Below are 19,395 nucleotides of genomic sequence, written 5' to 3'. Positions count from 1 at the left end.
GTTTAAATATGTTGTCTATTAAAAACAAATAAAAATATACTACAAATATTAATAATGTCACCCTATATACTTTACACATAACTAAAAACCTTTTTTTTTTGTACCAAATCATATATTTGACTATACAAAATGAACCTAATTCTCTTCTGTTTCATCTTCTTTTTTTAGTACTCTGGATCAACTATTTTTAACATTTAATGGAATCTATATGATTTTGCCTTTTCATTAAAAATTAATAATAAACTTAGATTTTTTCAAAATAATTTGCAACCTGGTCAATACTACAAGTAAACCCACAATAGGTTTCCAATAATGAACAACAAAGTGCGATAATTAAAAGTATGGCACATAGTCGATTAATCCAATAAACATTCATCATTGATTGATGTGTGCAGTATGCTTCAATTGATATCCTTTTTTTCACATATTAATAACTGAATACACGTACAAAACAAGACAATTTAGGTTTTGTACTATTCCCCAAACGTTGCAAATATATTTCAAACGGGTTTCTTTTTTTCCTCGTAACAAGTAGAAAAAGTAAAAATCACAGCAAAATAAATAAAACTATCACAATCACAATAATAACAGATAAAATAATAATTGCCGTCCACTGTCGTCCTTCTGAAACAAAACAAAGAAAATCTTAAATAAAATTTATTTTTGAAGTTGTGCAGAAAGTTGTAACATTTTCTAACACAAGTCAACCAATCATAATTTAGTTTAGACAAAAAGTTGCTACAGTTGATATTCATGCACATTCAAAAAACGTAGATGAAAATGTTTAAAATTGTTAGTTAATGAATGAATAAGTAATAATTAGATGGAAATAAATACCATTTGACATGTGGAGAACTTTTGCAACTTTTTTCATGGTTGCATCCAATTTGCTGTCTGTATTTTCTAGTTCTGTTCCAAATTCATCCAACATACTAAAACATTAATTTATAATTAGTAAATATTTACGTAAGAAATTTAGTGAAATTTGTTTACCCAGCCTGTTCATCAATCTCCACAGTTATGTGCCTGGAAACTGTTTTTAATGAACCTAGAGAATCACTAATTGCTTCTAGTTGTTCATCTTGGTTCCTTGTCATGTATTGTTGTTGTACTAAGGTGTCACTGACAAACCTATTTGGACTATCCAGTTCGTTTTCGAGTTTTGAGTATTTGGTAGTCCCATGGCTACCAGTGCTCAATACTCTTACTGGACTTGGATCCAGCAGAGGCTAAAACAAGTTATTTAAAAAACATCTCAAAATAACATATATTTATTAGAAATACCTGTCTTGCAGTGCGATCGCGATCTCTACTCCTATTCATATTTATTTTATCTTTCATAGACTGAAACCAATAGCCTTATTTATTGTACAGTTAATAGCAATTTAGCATATACCTTGACTTCTTCTCGAGTGGAATCTATAAAGTTCTTTCTTGTTGTAAGCTCTTTGTTATCCAACTTAAACTTGGATGGGTTCTTTTCTACAATATGTGTGAAATGAGTTAAGGTTTATAAACAATTATAGTTTTGTAGTAATTAATAAGTCTAGTCATGGAAAGGATATCAATTGTATCTTCTAGGTCCTCCAAATCCCATTCTATGCTTCTCAAGGAATTCTTTAACTCTGTGTTGGTCCATTCCACCTCATTTTTTGTTATGCATACAGTGTCATCCTGCAGCTCAATCCATCTGAGGTACAAGCCCCGAGTTTTGTTCAGTGCTTTAAATACTTCACTGCAAAATCAAGCACTGGGTAAATAATTTCAGGATGTGTGTGTGTGTGTGATTTGATTACAAAGTAGCAGTATTGATTTTCAAAGACTGGCTGAGCATATAAAAATAAATAAAATACAACATTCAGTAGGAGGATGCAACCAAAGCTGATTTGTAAACAGTAGGCAAAATTATAGAATGAAAAACATGTTATCTATGATCTAGCATATCATCTATTTATCTAGGTGCGTGTAGTGTATAGAGATAGAGCACCTCAATCAAATGAAACGCTAATGGCTTTGAAGGCTAAAAATAAAACTCCATTCATAAAATTAGCTGCAGGCGAAACGTAAACAAAGGAAACGGAAATTATAATGAAAAAAAAAGAGAATAGTAACGATTGCAATAAGTATTTATTCTAGAAATGTAAATAAATAATTAAACGAACAAACAAAACAAACAAAATAACATCATGCCAAACAGTAAAATAATAATGGTAAGACAACGAACGAAACAATAATCGGCGTAAACACGAAAACAGAAGCTGCAAAACAGAATTGTAACACGTTCAGTTATTGCTGAGAGCTTTTCTCTGGTTCTTGCTTACTCTTTGACAACGAAAAACGGATCTTCCAACGTCATATCAATTCGTGTGATTGCTAGGCACTTGCTAGGCTATTGCAAACCGAGCGATTTTTGCAAACACCGCGCTGTGGCGCATGTGGGATGCCAGGATCCCTTATCTCTCACGTAGCTCTAAATTTACACGCACACAGGACACACAAATCAAATTAATTACCAAACAAGTCTTTCTCCTCCGATGATTAAGGGTGGACGTGTAAACAGGGGGGAAAAGCAGAAAACAATGCCTAACAACCTATACCTATATAGTAGACATACATGTATACGAGTATACACACACATATACTTATATATATACGCCTATTGACAAACCCTGACAAACTCACCTGTGTGCACTTGAACTGTCTTGAACCCCTAGCGAATACTTGCGGAACGAAGAGAATCCGGAATGCTACGAACTTACTAAGCTACATCCAAGATCACTAATTGATATATTAATCACTGTAGTATGACCAAATCATGCATGTGCACATATACTAGCACAGAAAAAAAAATCAATAATATTTACATAGCGAACAACAGATTTTGAATTACCCGCCAAATCAATTACATCTTAAATAAGCTTTGAACAAAATAGTAAAACAAAGAGTAAAATAGATGTTAATTGGAAGCAAGCCTTTGCCTAGGAATTAAATACATCATACATTTAAATATACAAACAGCAATGCCACCTAGTACTAAATAGGGACATTATTTATTAGTCAATAAACGTAAATTAATTTAATAGAATTGTTTACATTAAAATAGAAATTACTTTATTTTTTTCTTAGTTGTAAATGCCATAACTTGTAATAAATACTCATTTCAATTATAAAGTCCTGACATCTATCCACATTTTTGTACAACAAGTAATAAATTAATAAAAATTACAAAACTATATTTTCTGAAGGAATAAATAATTTGTATATGTAGTTTAATATAAGAATTATATAAAATATTCAATAAATTAGATTTTTACTCTTTGTATCATATATATTGGCAACAATGTAATATATTATATTTACTTAAACATTAAGTTAAAACTAATATGTTGTTAAAATTTATTCAATTATAGTACGTTTGTTTAATTATTTATTATAAATTATTGTAATTAACATTGTTTAATCCATATTTTTAAGTATTTGTTGGAAAAGGCAACACTGTAGAATGATCTTATTCGTTATGCGCAGCACTGGGGGAGCTAGTAGTCATGTTTCCGCCTAACATCATTCCTCTTTGCAAATGGCCTTTTCCGGATCACGCTGCTATTAGGTAGACGTGATCGTTTTTAGTGAAATAAGGTGAGTCTTTTAGAGCATTACTAATCTTATCTTTGCATTATAGAAACAGAAATTCTTGCAAAAACTGATTTACAAAGCAACGACGAGTTTATTTACGTATTTTTCACGAAATTCGTTTTTTGTTGACACGTGTTTTAGTTGAACAACATATCAATAGTGTGGTGGACGCTTTCACATTGCCCAGCACTCTTCGATCTCTAAGTTAAAAGTTGGTGTTTGCAAGAAAAGTTTTTATAATTGTTTTTCATTCATTTTAACATGATGATAATTTATATTTCTGACACCTCTTGGCAGAATACATTTATTGTTGATACTTACCTAGTCTGAAGTTACAACTAATGCATGCTGCATTTACATGTTTGATTATTTTGGAATTTGATATATGTATTCTTATTTTTCTGTTGTAGAGTTTATAAACATGGCGGATTTCGAAGAAAGTTATGAAGATGCTCCCATGACTGGAGCCCCAGCCATCGCTGAAACTCCAGAAATCAAACTCTTCGGCAGGTGGAGCTGCGATGATGTCCAAGTCAACGACATGTCCCTGCAAGTAAGTTTAATAATTATTCATCAAACTCTCATTATTCTCATATTAAAATGATGATTGTGTATATTAATATTTCTGACACCTCTTCAGAAAAAATCATTTGTTGAAAAACTGTACATCAAATTGCTGATATTGCCCTGACTTAAACAATAAGTTTGGTTATGTTTGGAACAATTTATTTATTGAATGTTTGCTTTTCTCTTAGGATTACATTGCAGTCAAAGAGAAGAATGCCAAATATTTGCCGCATTCTGCTGGAAGGTATGCTGCCAAGAGATTCAGGAAGGCCCAGTGCCCCATTGTTGAACGTTTGACCAACTCATTGATGATGCACGGACGTAACAATGGCAAGAAACTGATGGCCATGAGGATTGTCAAGCACGCCTTTGAAATCATCCACCTTCTGACTGGAGAAAACCCACTGCAGGTGAGATTGCTTTTTCAAACTTACTTTTTATTTACTTTCAAATGATGATTAGGAAAATACATTTCTGACACCTCTTCTGAACAAATACCTTGTTGAGAAACTTCCATTAAAATACTGATTGGCTCTTGCAGCTAGTTGATTCTTAGACTTATGAGAACACATTAACTCATTATATTGTTATAGATCTTGGTTACAGCCATCATCAACTCTGGTCCACGTGAAGACTCTACCCGTATTGGTAGGGCTGGTACCGTGAGGAGGCAGGCTGTTGATGTGTCCCCATTGAGGAGGGTCAACCAAGCCATCTGGTTGCTCTGCACTGGAGCCCGTGAAGCCGCTTTCAGGAACATCAAGACTATTGCCGAGTGCTTAGCTGATGAACTTATCAATGCCGCTAAGGTAATTTATTTCTATATTTATTAACAACATACTTGTCCATTCTAATGCTGTCCAACGTATAACCAAATTGGGCCGTTTCGCTTTCGGACGATAGTAAATGCAAAGTATTCATACTTATTGAATTATCAATAGATAATTTGATTTGGAGACATTGCTACAACTTTACAATAACTTAAATTATTGTTGAATCAAATAAGTTATACCTATACAATTATCTAATATATTTTCTTTTGTCTATAGGGATCTTCCAACTCTTACGCCATCAAGAAGAAGGATGAACTCGAACGTGTTGCCAAATCCAACCGTTAATGTCACATCATTCTGTCCTTTACGTATTGCTATTTTATGTATTGGAATATTAATATTAAATTTATAAAAAAAACAACAACCAATAAATAGCGCAAAATAATTGTACCTTTATCCTTTTTTATATATAATTTTAATACAACAAATACAAAGACCGAATAAGGTAAATATTTCTATTTTTTTATATTACTATCCAGTTAACTGATGTCCATACTCAATACCGTTTGATGTATACCAAATCAATCTGTTTCGCTTATGGACTATATTGAATGCAAAAGATTCATCTAAAAACGAAACTTCGTGCTCGAATTTCGTGTGGAGACATTGCTACATAAATATTATTTATTGCCTGTTTGTAAATCGCGTTGTTAGCGGAAAATAATGCGTTAACGGCTCTGATTATTCAATAATGAAAGATATTTTATTAATTTGGCGCGCGCAAAGCCCCCTCGATTAATCAATATACAATTTTCAGGCTAAATCAATTACTTTGGTTTTAAATATAATCTAGTTTGAGAGAGGAAAGCCGGATATATTTCATGGGACAAAAACGGCCTTCGATTTAATGCTTTAATCGCTTCGTCATTTTATCCCACTTTCAATTAATTTCGTGCGCTGCATATTTTGTTTTGATATCAAATGAACTTGATGGTTCTACCTACTTTAAATTTGATGTTAATTGTGAACATGGTGTATCTGTTTTACAGTTAATTTGTAGATGATGTTTGCTTTAATGTTATGCTTCTGATTTTAATTAGGAGGTGAAAGTATTGTCAACGGTTTCTAACACCATATGAAAATTATTGTGTTATAAAAAGTTCTTCAATATTTTAATTATTTCTAGATAGAAGAAACAAGAGAATCTTTTAAATGGAATGCATTTAAACAATTGGTTGTTGTCTATAATAGAATACTTCAAGAGATAATGATTTATATTTAAAAGAGGTTGTTTAATTAGTGGAATGTTTTTCTGAAATTAATACTTTAAAAGTAACTAATATAAAATAATAGTTTTCTATTATTTTTTGATTTGTAGAGATTATATAAGAATATTGACTTGCTAAATGAATTTACTTATATGAGCAAACTGCTCAATGAATATAATTTTTACACATCCACGTACTTTTAGTACGCATGTTGCTTAACTATTGTTAGCTGGCAAAATAGCGACTGTTATGTCAATCAAATTTAGTAATTCCATTGAATATTGAAAGTTAAAAGTAAAAAATAGTAAGCGTTAAGTTAAAATTGGTGTGCATACATGTTATAATGGTTTGACCAGAAAAATCATGCAAATTTTCTCAAATTGCCGTTGGTAATGCCTAAATATATCAGAATTGTTAAAAACAATTGACTTGTGTACATATTCTGAAAGGAAACATTCAAAACATTTGGATCGGATGAGATGAGTTTCATACTTTTCTATTACCAAAAGTGTCACTAAATCAATAACTAAGTTATATGCTGTTTATGGAAAAGTTGTTATAGCTGAAAGAGTTGTACTAAACTAATTAGCTAAGTTTATAGTTAGTGATTTCTGTCTTAAAGGTAGTAATAATGATGAAATCAAGCCATTGATAGAGAATAACAAGACACGTGAATTACTAAGGATATTGAAGATATTTTTAATATCATCCACGAGCATTTTTTGAAGCTTACATAAACTGTTACGATGTATGAGTTTCGGACAATTTAACGGACAAAAATCTGCAATACCAGCCCTTATGTTTTTATTTACTACCCCACAACATTTGTTGGGTTAAACTTTTATACTCTACCCGCAGCATTAACCAGACAGCGCATATTTCGAATTTATTCCGGCTTTTGCAAAATGCCATTAACTGTAAGAATGTTTAAATTTTAGTCAATATACAAAAGTTTTTTGACGAAAAAATATTGCGTGAAAGAGAAACCAAGTAGTATAGATCAGAATGGTGTATACATAACTAAAAATGTATATAAAGTGGAACCTGGCTTAACGAGTTTAATCCGTTTCAAAATTTCCAGATTTTTACTCGTATAGTGAAATATATTCAAAAATACACATAAAATTTCTCTTCTCATCGTTACTCGTTATGCGAATCATTTTTTTCACAATTAATTTTGCTCGTTTAGCGAAATGCTCATGCAAGGTGCTCGTTAAGCGAGGTTTCACTGTATAAATATATTTTTATTTTTAATTAATGTGAAATATTGGCACGAACTTTCGAGACGAGCCAATACAATATATAAGTAATTATTTATTTGAATGTAACTAAAACTAAGTAAAATATATTGTAGAAGGTCTGATTAAATAGAAAAAATTGAGTTTATACACGATAAACTTATATGTCTTCGAGCACGGATATGAAAACTTTGAATTATATGAAAAGGTATGTGGGTTTAATCCGATTTAGTATTATTATTTTCTAAAGGTTAAGTGGATCGTAATGCGATCTTTGCGTTTCTTACATTCTTTTCGTTTATATGTAAAGTTGCTTTGTAAATTCAAAAGACAAAATATTTATTATTTTATTTTAAACATTTTCAGTTGCCATCCATCGTCGTAATAAAAGGGGCGTAGGAGTGCAAGTAATAGTATTGTTTTATTAAGGCGGGGGCGCAAATTTTCATCTACTATACAAATTAGAGTATTATTATTATTGCCATAGACTTCGATAAAAGGTGATTTAAAAAAATATTAAAATACAGTTTTTTTGTGGTAATTTCAAATGTTTGATTTATTTATTGGTTTTTCTCATTGAGTATAAATCATATGATTATTTCTTTCAATTAGAAAACTGAATATTATGAAACATCGTTTGGTAATCAAAAGTTTATGTCTTATTTAATTATCTGAATTCAAGTATTCAAATAAATCTTATTAAATACTATAAGATTTATACTTATTATTCAATTGAAAAGAAATGTATTTTAAATACGTATTCTTTCTGTAATCATGAAGTTTATGCAATAGTTTCGAAGAGTGCAAAGAACGAGGATATCGTTGGACCCAATAAACACTTTCAAAGTGTATTATTTCGCTCGACCGTAAATTCCTGCGACGAATTCCGGCCGCACATGGGACGAATGTTGTTGGACAAACGTTTTTCTCGAGTTCCGCAAACTCTTGGCACCGCATTTCAATTCGACCGTACATTCAGCTATTCCAAGAATCGCTGTGTCCGCATTTATTTCATTTCCTATTAAATGTAATATTCATTAACTGAAAATCATCACATATAATAAACTACAATTAAACTAATCTAATATGTGATACAATGGAAACAGACAACGTACATTATTGCTAATAAATTAAAATGTAATGATTAAAATAATTAAAGTCTTAGTTAATTCTCTTTATTTTTTCAATTTATTTTTTTTATTATCCAATAATAAGAGAAATCAAAGACAATATGCTTAAAGAGCATAATCCGTTCCAAAAATTCCGGATTTTTAATCGTATAGTGAAACAGTTTTCCCCATATAAAATAAGATAATGCAAAAAAAGTATAAGTTGGTCTCGATTTTTCATGATTTTGCTATGGTTTTGAAAATGATGCAACAGGCGCATAATCCACTCGTTAAGCGCGATTCCACTGTATAAGCAACCGCGATTGTCAAAGCTAAGTTTAAAATAAATCGATCGATAATTGCATTTAGTGAAATAACAAAGGTTTTAGATATTCATTTTTTGTATTCAATTCAAGTCAAGTAATGTATTATCCAACATATATTTTATCCAATATATGATAATAGGAGAATGAGACTTCGTTTGTTGTGATATTTCGACTAATTTAAAACGACATTCTTTAAGAATTAAATAAATAAGACTATAAATGAGGATAAATCTTAAGCCTCTATTGTATACTGTTTCCAAATGGTAACTTTACGTAATATCATTACATGCAGTTTCAAATATACCTTAAAAAATTCATATAAGACTCTTTCAAATTTTTACTTCCTACAATGTTTATGAAATGGTTAACTTTAACCAATTATTTTCATTGCACATAACAGAATATCAAAAATATTTCTACAAAAATATTAATTTATATAACTTCATCATCTGAACTAATTAGCAAATCTTCTCCACTATAACATGAAAGGGAGAAATATAACGTAGAAGAAATATATATGTACTATATTATATAAGTTTACACTTTCACGAATAAAGAAAATACCACATAAAAGTAAAACTAGTGAAAAATATTCAATTTTTCAAAACCGAGTTAACTCTTAATATTAACCTTTTAATACACTCTTAATACTTTGATATTCTCCAATATCTCAGGATTTCCAATTACATCATTGACGACTTCAGACTTCAGTATTCTATCGAATAAATAAAGATATTACAGCAGCTTTTTTATATTGCCATGGAAAAAATGTAGTGTCTTTGGTTTTCTGCTTTCAATTTTGACTTCACAACTATTACTCTGCATAACTCTGCCCTATTCTTTTGATAGGCTGAATCTTTTTAGGAACTTGTTACTTCTTTTTAGACTCAGCATTTGCTTGATTTTTGACACATTAGTGCAGCTATTTTCAAATTGGGAAAAATATAGTTTGGGATTGGTATCCTATTAAAATGTAGATGTTAATACAACGTCTAATGTAATTTGAGATGCCTACATTCTTTGCCGTATCGTGCAACGTTAATCGCAGATAATTCATTCTACAGTCATTAAAAGAATTATACATTGATTTCTTCGTTGCTTCAAGAAAGTTCAAAAGTTGAATTAGTTAAAAAAAAATTAAAATTCTATGCTTTACCAAAGTTGTCTATTAGTAAGTTTTCAATCAAAAATTACAGTTTCCCTTTCATGTTTTGATAAATAAAAAAATTTTTTTAAAATTTATATTAGTGTTAGAATTGTGGCCATTTACAATTTTGGCTCATTTAAGCAGTGAATTAGTACGTACAGTATATTCGGTAATGGTACGAAGACACTTCCGGCGTTTCCGGAAAGAGCTTAATAAAACTTTCCTTTCTCGGCGGGAAATTAATGTTTCCGCTTGCGAAACAATTCAATTTTCCGTATCAATAGAATTTTTTCGGATGAAAGACATAAATAATTCATGTTACCTTTTTTTTAACATATAAATAACAAAGTTGAAGCAAGTTCAAGTTACTGCTATACAGATGTATAAGCCCGCGCAATAACTTTTCTCTTCATTCATATATATATACGTATTTATTTTTTTTTTCGGTGCTGAAAATATATTTTTCTATGCGATCCGGGGGGATCGTGCATTGGTTTCGTGTCGTTGACGCCACACGAAAGATCTATGAATTATGGAGTACCTTTCCCCAGCGTCCCTTCGTTTTTCTTCCCATACAGCGAAGATAAACAGAAAGTTATTAAAAAGTTATATCATCATTTTTTTTTAATATTTTTTCTCGATTAGTCTACTGCGGATCGCTTTCCATTGCATCGTGCATACGTTATTCGGTCACTAAATGTAATAGAATAATAGCGTGTAACATGCAGATGAGGAGACTTTGTCCGCAATTAAATGAGTTTCTCCTTCTAAAAGCAACTAATAGCGAAAATTCACGAACCACTAAATCGTTTGAAGCGAGTCTCTTAGTTTAATTTTCCAATGCTTTTCAATCAAATTTGCTTATCGATATATACAGTTATACCTCAGTTTACGTTACTTCTGTTTAGATATAACAAAGTTCGCAATTTCAAAACCAATTTAACATACAAATATTCCAATTTAAAGCCAACGAAAATTGGCCAAAAGTTGTACTAGAAGTAGAAGAAAGTAACAACTAAGAAATCAATAGGTTTCGAAAATTTCAAAGAAGTGGATGTTAGAAATTTATTGAATTCGGAATATGATGGCTTTTCATCCGTGTTAGCAACAAAGTCAAAGAAAATGAAGACCAAAATAAAAATATTCCTGACGAAATCATTTAAAAAGCTGTTTAAATAATCCTGATTTAAGAAAAAGTATTGTTGTTAAGCTATCAAAGAGAAAAAAACACAAGTAATCAACTTTAGACTGGTTATTTGACAGTTTTTCATTTTTTGATAAACCATCCGAGTCATAATATTGGATGAAGTAAAAACTTCTGAGCGTTTTGTCCCATACATGGAGCTTCTTCTTGAGACCAGTCTTATGCAAATGGTTCTAACCGGTTTTCTGGCTAATCTTTAGTTCCTGGGCAATGAAATAAGTGCTCGCATGACAGTGCGACTCGACTCGATTTCTATGATTTTATCAACATTTTTGACGATTGGCCAACCAGAACGTGTCTCATCTTTGATGTCCATATTACCAGAACGGAAGCGTTGGAACCAACGCATTGCTGTTCGATACTGTATTAGGTCCATAAACAACACATTTTTTGGCCGCCTGCTCCGCTTTTTCCCTTGGTCGTAGTGGTATAGATGAATGTATTTCTCTTTTTTTTTACATCCATTTTGGAATGCTCTAACACACAACTGGATTCACTAAACACAAAACTGTCAAAGAACTTCTTTAAAGCGTTATGTCGCCTTTAAGTCGCAGTATAGAATGACAAGATGCAACGTATGCATCGTGAGATGATAACTAAAAACGCTCAAAACTTTTTATTTCACCCAATATGTTTATATCAAAAAATGAAGTTTTGGAATTCGTTAAACGAGGTACAAGACTGTAATATATTTTCATACTGCATTGCATTTTGGAACATGTAAACTTTAATAGCATTTTATTAGAATGGAAATGATTATAAGTATATTTTTTTTATATATTCTCGTAATCCTGTATAAACCCGAATGCACAGTTTGCATGATCGTAAAAATGTACGATACAACATAAAAACGAATAAAGTAGGCTATTTAAACATGATACAATAGAAATAATTATACATACTTTTATTATCATCTCGTTAGTTTGAAAAAAAAATTATTATTTTAATATTTCATAAATTATGACCAAGTATTAATTAAAATTAAAAGATTTGTATATGTAACATGTATACTCAGATTTATGGAAAAATAAAAATAACAATAAAAATGAGTTACACAGCGAATATATTTATGAAAACAATAAATTATTATAATAATTTTTTAAAAATTTTGTAATTTAATTAACGTTAATGTTTTAGCTATACTTTTTTATTATCTTTTTATATTAAACTAACTTCCTTTAATACTTAATTTCTTAAGAAACAGTATATAATATTTAAACAAACAAAATTCTTTAATGTTATTACTTATTAGTATAAATAATTGAAAACGTTAAATACGTTTTGTTCTACAATTTTTGAATTATATTATTATAAATTAAGAAATTATTATTGATCTATGTGAATGAAATGAGTTAAACTACATTTGTTTTCTATTTTATATAGTTTATTATTATTAGTTCAGTAGTTATAAAACAATTGTCTTGATTTTGTAAGTTAATAATTTTTTTCTAAAAGTTAATTATGATTGCTTTTTTATTTATTTATTTATTTGTTGTATTAATATAATGAGCGAGTATTTAATTTACTTTATTTATTACCAATTTGTTTCGTTGGCCACAAAGAAGTCTGACAATTTCAAAAAATTACGCAATTTTATTGTTACTAATTGTTGGACGTGAGGAAAATTGAAGAAAGTAATTGCTAAGATTGCAAGAGCGTAATTTAATGTACATAAATTGTAACATTTTAGATTCAGTTCGAGAAGCCGTATTCCATTAACGGCTTTTTGTCCATTTAGTTAGCAAAACTTGATCCCAGGCGCGACTCTACTTATTTAACTACATAATGTGATAAACCGTTAAAATTGTACAAAATTTTGCTTAAATGTATTCAACACATGCTTAAAATGTCTTCGGGTGTGGAGAAATATTAGTAAAATATTGATGATGTTTTCATGAATCAATGTTATGTGCTGAAAATGTCTTTTGGTGGTCTTTTGCGTGTGAAACATTGATTGAATTATCCGAAATTCTTTCACGAATCAACGTTTCGTTTATTGACAAAATTCGAACAACATAATAAGATAAATCATTAAAATTATAAAAAAAAAATCTCTAAAATGTATTCTCTCTATGCTTATTTTTTTTTTGAGAATCCAAAAATGGGGGTAAAATCGATGTTTTTTTCTGAAAAGTGTTTTCAGGAATCAACGTTACGATTTCTTTTAAAAATGTATTCACCTTACGCATAAAATGTCGTAACTTTACGTCTTTTTTTTTACTTCGAAGATTTTTTATCTTCGTGATAAACCGTTAAAATTATAAAAAATTTAACTTAAATGTATGTATTCATCCAATGCTTAAAATGTCTTCGAGTCAGCGGTAATTTGATTTTTTTTAGATAAATCAACATTACACTTTTTATTTAAAATTCGTACAACGTAATATGAAACTTCCAAGAAAATAAGATGACAAACCGTTAAAATTATATAAAATTTCGTTTAAATGTATTTACCCTTAAAATGTCTTCGAGTCAAGATCCGAGTTTTTTTTCATAAATCAACATTACGCTTTTAATTTAAAATTCGTTGAAGCTAGTATGACTCAACGTTACGTTTTTTATTTAAACTTCGAAGAAAATAAGATGATAAATCGTTAAAATTATAGAAAATTTTGCTTAAACGCATTCATCCTGTGCATAAAATGTCTTTGGTTCTGCGGAAATACAAGTGGAAAATGTATTAAATTTTCCGAAATCCGCATTTTTCACATAATATAATAAACTGTTAAAATTATAGAAAATTTTGTTAATATTGCTTGGGTGTGTAGAAATGCAAGTAAAAAACTAACTAATTTATCCGAAATTTGAGTATTTTTTAACAAGAGTAAACATTACGAAAAACATATGTAAAATGTTGATTAAGTTATGTGATATTTTCACAAATCAATGTTACGTCTTTTAGTTAAAATTTAAACGACATAATATGATAAACTGAAAAATTGTACAAAATTTTGCTTAAAATGTCTTTGGTTATACGGAAATGCGGGTAAAAAATCGATTAATTTATCAGAAAACTAAGTTATGATAAATAAGATAAATGATAAAGCATTAAAATTATAGAAAATTGCGTTTAAAAGTGTTTACCTTATACTTAAAATATCTTCATGTCAGCAGAAATACTGGTAAAAATTAATGAAATTGTCCGAAATCCAAGATTTTTCATAAACCAACATTACGTATTTTAATTGATAAAAATATAGAAAATATAGCAGAAATGCGGGTAAAAAATCGATTAATTTATGCGAAATCCGATTTTTCCCCAAGCAAAATCAACATTACGTTTTCATAACAACAAAATATAAGGAACCGTTAAAATTATATAAAATTACGTTTAAATATATTCACCCTAAGTTTAAAATGTGTCCGGGTGGGCAGAAATACGGGTAAAAAAAATATTTTATCTGAAAACCAAGTTTTTTTTAACGTTTTTTTAAAATTATAACAACAAAATATGATAAACAATTAAAATTATACAAAATTTCGTTTAAATGTATTCACCCTATCTTAAATGTGTTTTTGGGCGTGGAGAAATGCGGGTATAAAAGAAAATCGAATAATTTATCCGAAATCCGAGCGCTGAATGTGTTACAAGGTAATTTTTCATTGTTTACATAACAGAAGTTAAAGTATGTTTATTCCCTAAATATATATTTATGCAGGATTTCGCAAGGTGCATCTGAGGAAAATATTTACGAGTTTTTCTATGTGTGTGTGTGTCAGGAAAATATAAGTTGGTGGAAAGGATAATGAGATAACCTTCGACAGAAAAATATAATCCGAACCCAACGAAAATGGAGAAAATGTATGTATGAGCGAAGAAGAAGTGGGGGATGCTGTGTGTGCGAGCGTTGGATGCGTCGCGACGCCTCGCCAGTCTAGAGCGTCGAGTTTGCGAGGATGATCTGATCGTGTGTTCCGCGTTCCCGGCGTCACGCGCAAAAAAAAAGTTTCCTCCTTTGCGAACCGGATTTTCCATCCTGGTACGAAAATCCTTCTCTACAGTTGTTAAACTCAAGTGAAGTTTATTTGTTTATCCACCAGAAGTTTACCGCATAACAAACAAAAAAAGGAAATTCGGGTAAGCAAAATACAGAAAACCGAATTTGAATTCATTTTCGAAAAAAAAAAATATTATCTCAACAAATATAAGGATTTTTAATTATTCTAAACTTAATTTATGCTCTTTTTTTTGACTTAATTAATGATGTTATGATGCAAATAATATTTAAAATAAAAAGTGCATTGGAATTCGCATCGAAACTCTTTCGCATTTCCCCTATGGACACCAAATCATCAAACGGTGATAAATTTAAGCAGCTTTGGGAGAAAACCTTTTGCATTTTTATTGCGCGAACGAACGAAACTCGTCCACTTCTCGCGTAGAAAAATATGCGAGATAAATATTGTGTAACGCCGGAGGGCTTGCTTTTTCTCTTCTCTTCTCTTTCCTTCCTTATTTTCTTTTTGGTATTGATTTCTTATTCGCGGTTTGATGTTAAAAATAAATAAATAAAGAAACTTTTCAGTTTTTTTTTTCCTTCTCACAAATCAAAACGTAACATTTTTTTTGTTGTTAATTCAAATCTCGCACTAGTTCAAAACTTTTGAAAGTGTTGGAAGAAGTTAATTAACCACTTTTAAGATATTGAACGATATTGGATCTTAGGTCTCCGGAGACGTTCTATCTTCTCTTGTCGGAAATGTCAAGCAGATTATAATTCCATTAAATTCAACATATGCTAGTTTAATTAACGGTTTATGTTGTAATTTATTTGTGTATTACAATTTAACATTAATTAGTTGCAATTATAATCAAATTGCAATTCAGAGTAATTATGTGATTATGAATATCGTCATATATTCTTGTTTCGAGATATTTAACAAATTAAAAAAATATTTTTATACTATATAATAAAATATTTACACTTGTGTAAACATTTTTTTATGATTGTTAAATTTTGTTTATAGTTTATAAGAAGATATGATTTTTTCAAGCTTGAAGTGAATTTGATCATTTTCAAAATTAAAAGATGACTTGTAATAATAACAATAATCAATTTTATTAACAATACAAAGTTATAAACAAAAGTTTTGAATGTTTTGTATATTTTAAGTGATTTAAAATATTTCTGGTAAATTGGCGGGATGCAGTAAATCTATAACATCTTTATATTTTTCTTGTGTTTTTAGTCTTATGATGTAAAACATGAAATTCCGTATTATCATCAAATGGGGATTTGTACAACATCTAATATGTAGCATTTTTTCAAAACTTCTTCTATTGAATTTTGAACTGCTTCAGTATCTTCTACTTTTCTTGTGGTTGCTTCTTTCAGTTAGTCTAATAATACAAAAACTTGAAATTCGTTATCATCATTTAAAGAGGATTTGTACAACATTTAATATGCAGCATTTTTTTAAAAACTTCATCTATAGAATTTTCAACCAAGAAATATAAAACATGAAATTTGGTATCATCATCTAAACGGGATTTGTACAAAATCTAATATGGAGCATTTTTAAAACTTCATCTATAGAATTTTCAACTAAGAGGCAGATACTCAGTATCTTTTACTTTTGTTGTTGTTGCTTCTTCCAGTTAGTCTAATGATGTAAAACATCAAATTCGGTATCATCGTCTAAAGGGAATTTGTAGGACATCTAAAATGTAGCATTTTTGAAAAATTTCATGTATTAAATTTTCAACTTCTTCAGTATCTTCTATTTTTCTTGTTGTTCCTTCTTCCAGTTAGTCTAATGATGTAAAACATGAAATTTGATATCATCATCTAATCGAATTTTATACAACATCTAATGAATTTTCAACCGGGAGACAGACACTCCTTCAGTATCTTTTAGTTTTCTTGTTGTTGCTTTTTCCAGTTAGTCTAATAATATAAAACATAAAATTTGGTATCATCATTTAAAGAGGATATGTACAACATCTAATATGGAGCATTTTTTAAAACTTCATCTATAGAATTTTCAACTAAGAGACAGATACTCAGCATCTTTTACATTTCTTGTTGTTGCTTTTTCCAGTTAGTCTAATGATGTAAAAAATGAAATTCGGTATCATCGTTTAAAAGGGATTTGTACAACATGTAATATGGAGCATTTTTAAAACTTCATCTATTGAATTTTCAACCAAGAGACAGACTCTCTCTCAGAATCTTTTACTTTTGTTGTTGTTGCTTCTTGCAGTTGATTTGTTAAAATAAAATCTTTGGATTATTTTTATTGGTTCATAATAATACTCAATGATCACGAATACAAAATCATGATCGTTCGGCAAAAATGAATGACCAGATACCACAAATTCTCGATAGTGTAAAGTGTTTAGTGGCGAATAAACTTAATCTTCAATTTTGCAAATATTTCTTCAGATTATGACAATGTAAAGAAATACAACGTGAAATAACTTAGACTTTCATAATCACCGGCACTAATAACAATTACTAATTGCTTGTTTTTAGAAAAAGAAAAATATTTTATTAAACATAACAAAATTTCATTAAAATCACAACCAAATTAGATTAATGAGTAACTTGTGTTGTAATTTATTTGTCTATTTCAATATCAAATAGTTCAATTATAAGCAAATTGCAATTTTTAATACATAATTGCAATGTATATCGCAAAAATTATACAATTGTTAAAGAAAAATGTAAGAAAAGTACATGATTCATTGAATCTGGCAATATTTTAATTTATATATTAAAAAGATATGTTTTTTTTATACATATTTGTTTATATAAATTTAAAATATGTTAGATTAATGGACAAATTCTATATTATAATATATTTAACTACAATAAAATTATATTCATTTAATTTAAATTTGTTTATTTTTAATGAATGTTAATTAATAAATGAACATTTTTTCTTTCTAAAAATAATTTATCGTCGCCATTAATTAATGAAATAATTATTAATTACAGAATTAATTCGTAATAATTCCATTTATAATAATAATATTAAATCAATTTTAAATTCTAGCATATTTTTTAACTGAATGTTAATACATAATATAATAACGAATGAAGAAAATTATACATTTAATTGCACCAATTAAAATATTTCCTGTTCTTTCGCATGTACAACAATATCTCGCATAGTGCGGATTCATTATCTTTTTGTGCTGTTTATTTGTTTTGCGGTTTTAATGATATCAACTTCTTATTTAATTAGTAATTTCAGCATTCAAAATGAACACGAAATAATTTATATTATATGTTATTTATTAAAATTATAACAAAATGTGTAAGGTTTTCATTATTAATAAGACATTTGAAACTGATATCTATTTAAAAGGGGAAAAAATGTTGATAATTTGGATTTGTGATTTGGAGCAGAATTATTCAAAATACTAATAGTTATAATTTATTTACAGTTTTATTTTAGTATGTACTAAATGATCTTACGTAAAATAAAATATGAAGTTGTTAAGATACTGATAATTAGGATGAAAATGAACCGTGAAACGTTGAAACATTCAAAAGTTGTGTATTTCAGTTTATTAAAAGAGGGAGTATACACTATAAGTAAGCCTCGTATAAGGCGTGCGTGCACGTAAAAGGCTTTTTGCATGATGCCAAAGACTATAAGAAAAGATGGAAAAACTTGGAATATATATAAAATTGAAACATTCTCGATGTGTGTTGCAAAAAAAAATTAAATTATACTTACCGTCTAATGTGAAGGTTGTCTGACACCGTTTGAATAATGCTATTGCTTCATATGTAGTATAATACCAGTGTTTCTCAACCTTTGTTCCGCGAAACTCAACTTATTTGTTTGCAGTTGTACTGCGACCCAATTTCACCTCTTCCTCGCTTGACACAAGGTGACAGCTGTCATTTCGCGACCCACTTGCTAAAAGTATTTCACGAGTTCCTCGCATTGACATAGGCTGACAGCTGTCATTTTGGACAACCCAATTAATTGCTTTTACTCTTCTCTCCTGTAAAATATGCTACAAGAAGTAAATAATTAGTTAAAGTTAAACATGTAAGTATAATAAAAAGAAAACAGTGGTTGACGAGATTTCCCAAAGTCGCAGAATAAATTAAGTTAGATGCTGGAAGAAGAATATTGAGTCCATAGAGTGATGTATTTATTGAGAAACTC

The 19,395-nt window shown here is 29.4% G+C and overlaps 2 protein-coding genes across 3 annotated transcripts; one reads left to right on the top strand and one right to left on the bottom strand.

Annotated features, from left to right (window-relative positions):
• Positions 1-90: 90 nt before the first annotated feature.
• Positions 91-2,907, bottom strand: LOC108559586 (syntaxin-6). Of its 2 annotated transcripts, XM_017916916.1 has the most exons (9): positions 2,891-2,907; positions 2,683-2,832; positions 2,322-2,470; positions 1,566-1,735; positions 1,397-1,491; positions 1,285-1,344; positions 994-1,229; positions 838-932; positions 548-624 (listed from the first exon to the last, which is right to left on the bottom strand). In XM_017916916.1, the coding sequence occupies exons 3-9, from the start codon at positions 2,354-2,356 to the stop codon at positions 548-550; spliced, it is 768 nt and encodes a 255-aa protein (XP_017772405.1). In that variant the 5' UTR covers positions 2,357-2,470; positions 2,683-2,832; positions 2,891-2,907. The 2 variants fall into 2 exon arrangements, with proteins under 2 accessions (XP_017772404.1, XP_017772405.1); XM_017916915.1 differs by lacking the exons at positions 2,322-2,470; positions 2,683-2,832; positions 2,891-2,907 and adding an exon at positions 2,514-2,676 and having other exon boundaries at positions 91-624.
• A 632-nt stretch (positions 2,908-3,539) lies between these two features.
• LOC108559581 (40S ribosomal protein S5) lies at positions 3,540-5,423 on the top strand. The gene is made up of 5 exons (XM_017916909.1): positions 3,540-3,636; positions 4,044-4,186; positions 4,389-4,610; positions 4,794-5,009; positions 5,250-5,423. The coding sequence occupies exons 2-5, from the start codon at positions 4,055-4,057 to the stop codon at positions 5,316-5,318; spliced, it is 639 nt and encodes a 212-aa protein (XP_017772398.1). The 5' UTR covers positions 3,540-3,636; positions 4,044-4,054; the 3' UTR covers positions 5,319-5,423.
• The last annotated feature ends 13,972 nt before the right edge of the window (positions 5,424-19,395 follow it).

Source organism: Nicrophorus vespilloides, unplaced genomic scaffold (assembly GCF_001412225.1).
Source record: "Nicrophorus vespilloides isolate i.1.1-1 unplaced genomic scaffold, Nicve_v1.0, whole genome shotgun sequence".
In the NCBI taxonomy this organism is placed as follows: Eukaryota; Metazoa; Arthropoda; class Insecta; order Coleoptera; family Silphidae; genus Nicrophorus; species Nicrophorus vespilloides.
This window is presented reverse-complemented; position numbering and strand designations above follow the sequence as displayed.

Bases quoted from the DNA above. Each gene is read 5' to 3' on its own strand.
- LOC108559586 (XM_017916915.1), bottom strand. From the start codon at position 2,638: ATGTGTGTGTATACTCGTATACATGTATGTCTACTATATAGGTATAGG. The intron at 1,736-2,513 runs GTAATTAATTTG...TTGATTTTGCAG, and splicing joins GGAGGAGAAAGACTTGTTTG to TGAAGTATTTAAAGCACTGA. The intron at 625-837 runs GTATTTATTTCC...GTTTTGTTTCAG, and splicing joins AGTTCTCCACATGTCAAATG to AAGGACGACAGTGGACGGCA.
- LOC108559581 (XM_017916909.1), top strand. From the start codon at position 4,055: ATGGCGGATTTCGAAGAAAGTTATGAAGATGCTCCCATGACTGGAGCC. The intron at 4,611-4,793 runs GTGAGATTGCTT...ATATTGTTATAG, and splicing joins CTGGAGAAAACCCACTGCAG to ATCTTGGTTACAGCCATCAT. The intron at 5,010-5,249 runs GTAATTTATTTC...TTTTGTCTATAG, and splicing joins AACTTATCAATGCCGCTAAG to GGATCTTCCAACTCTTACGC.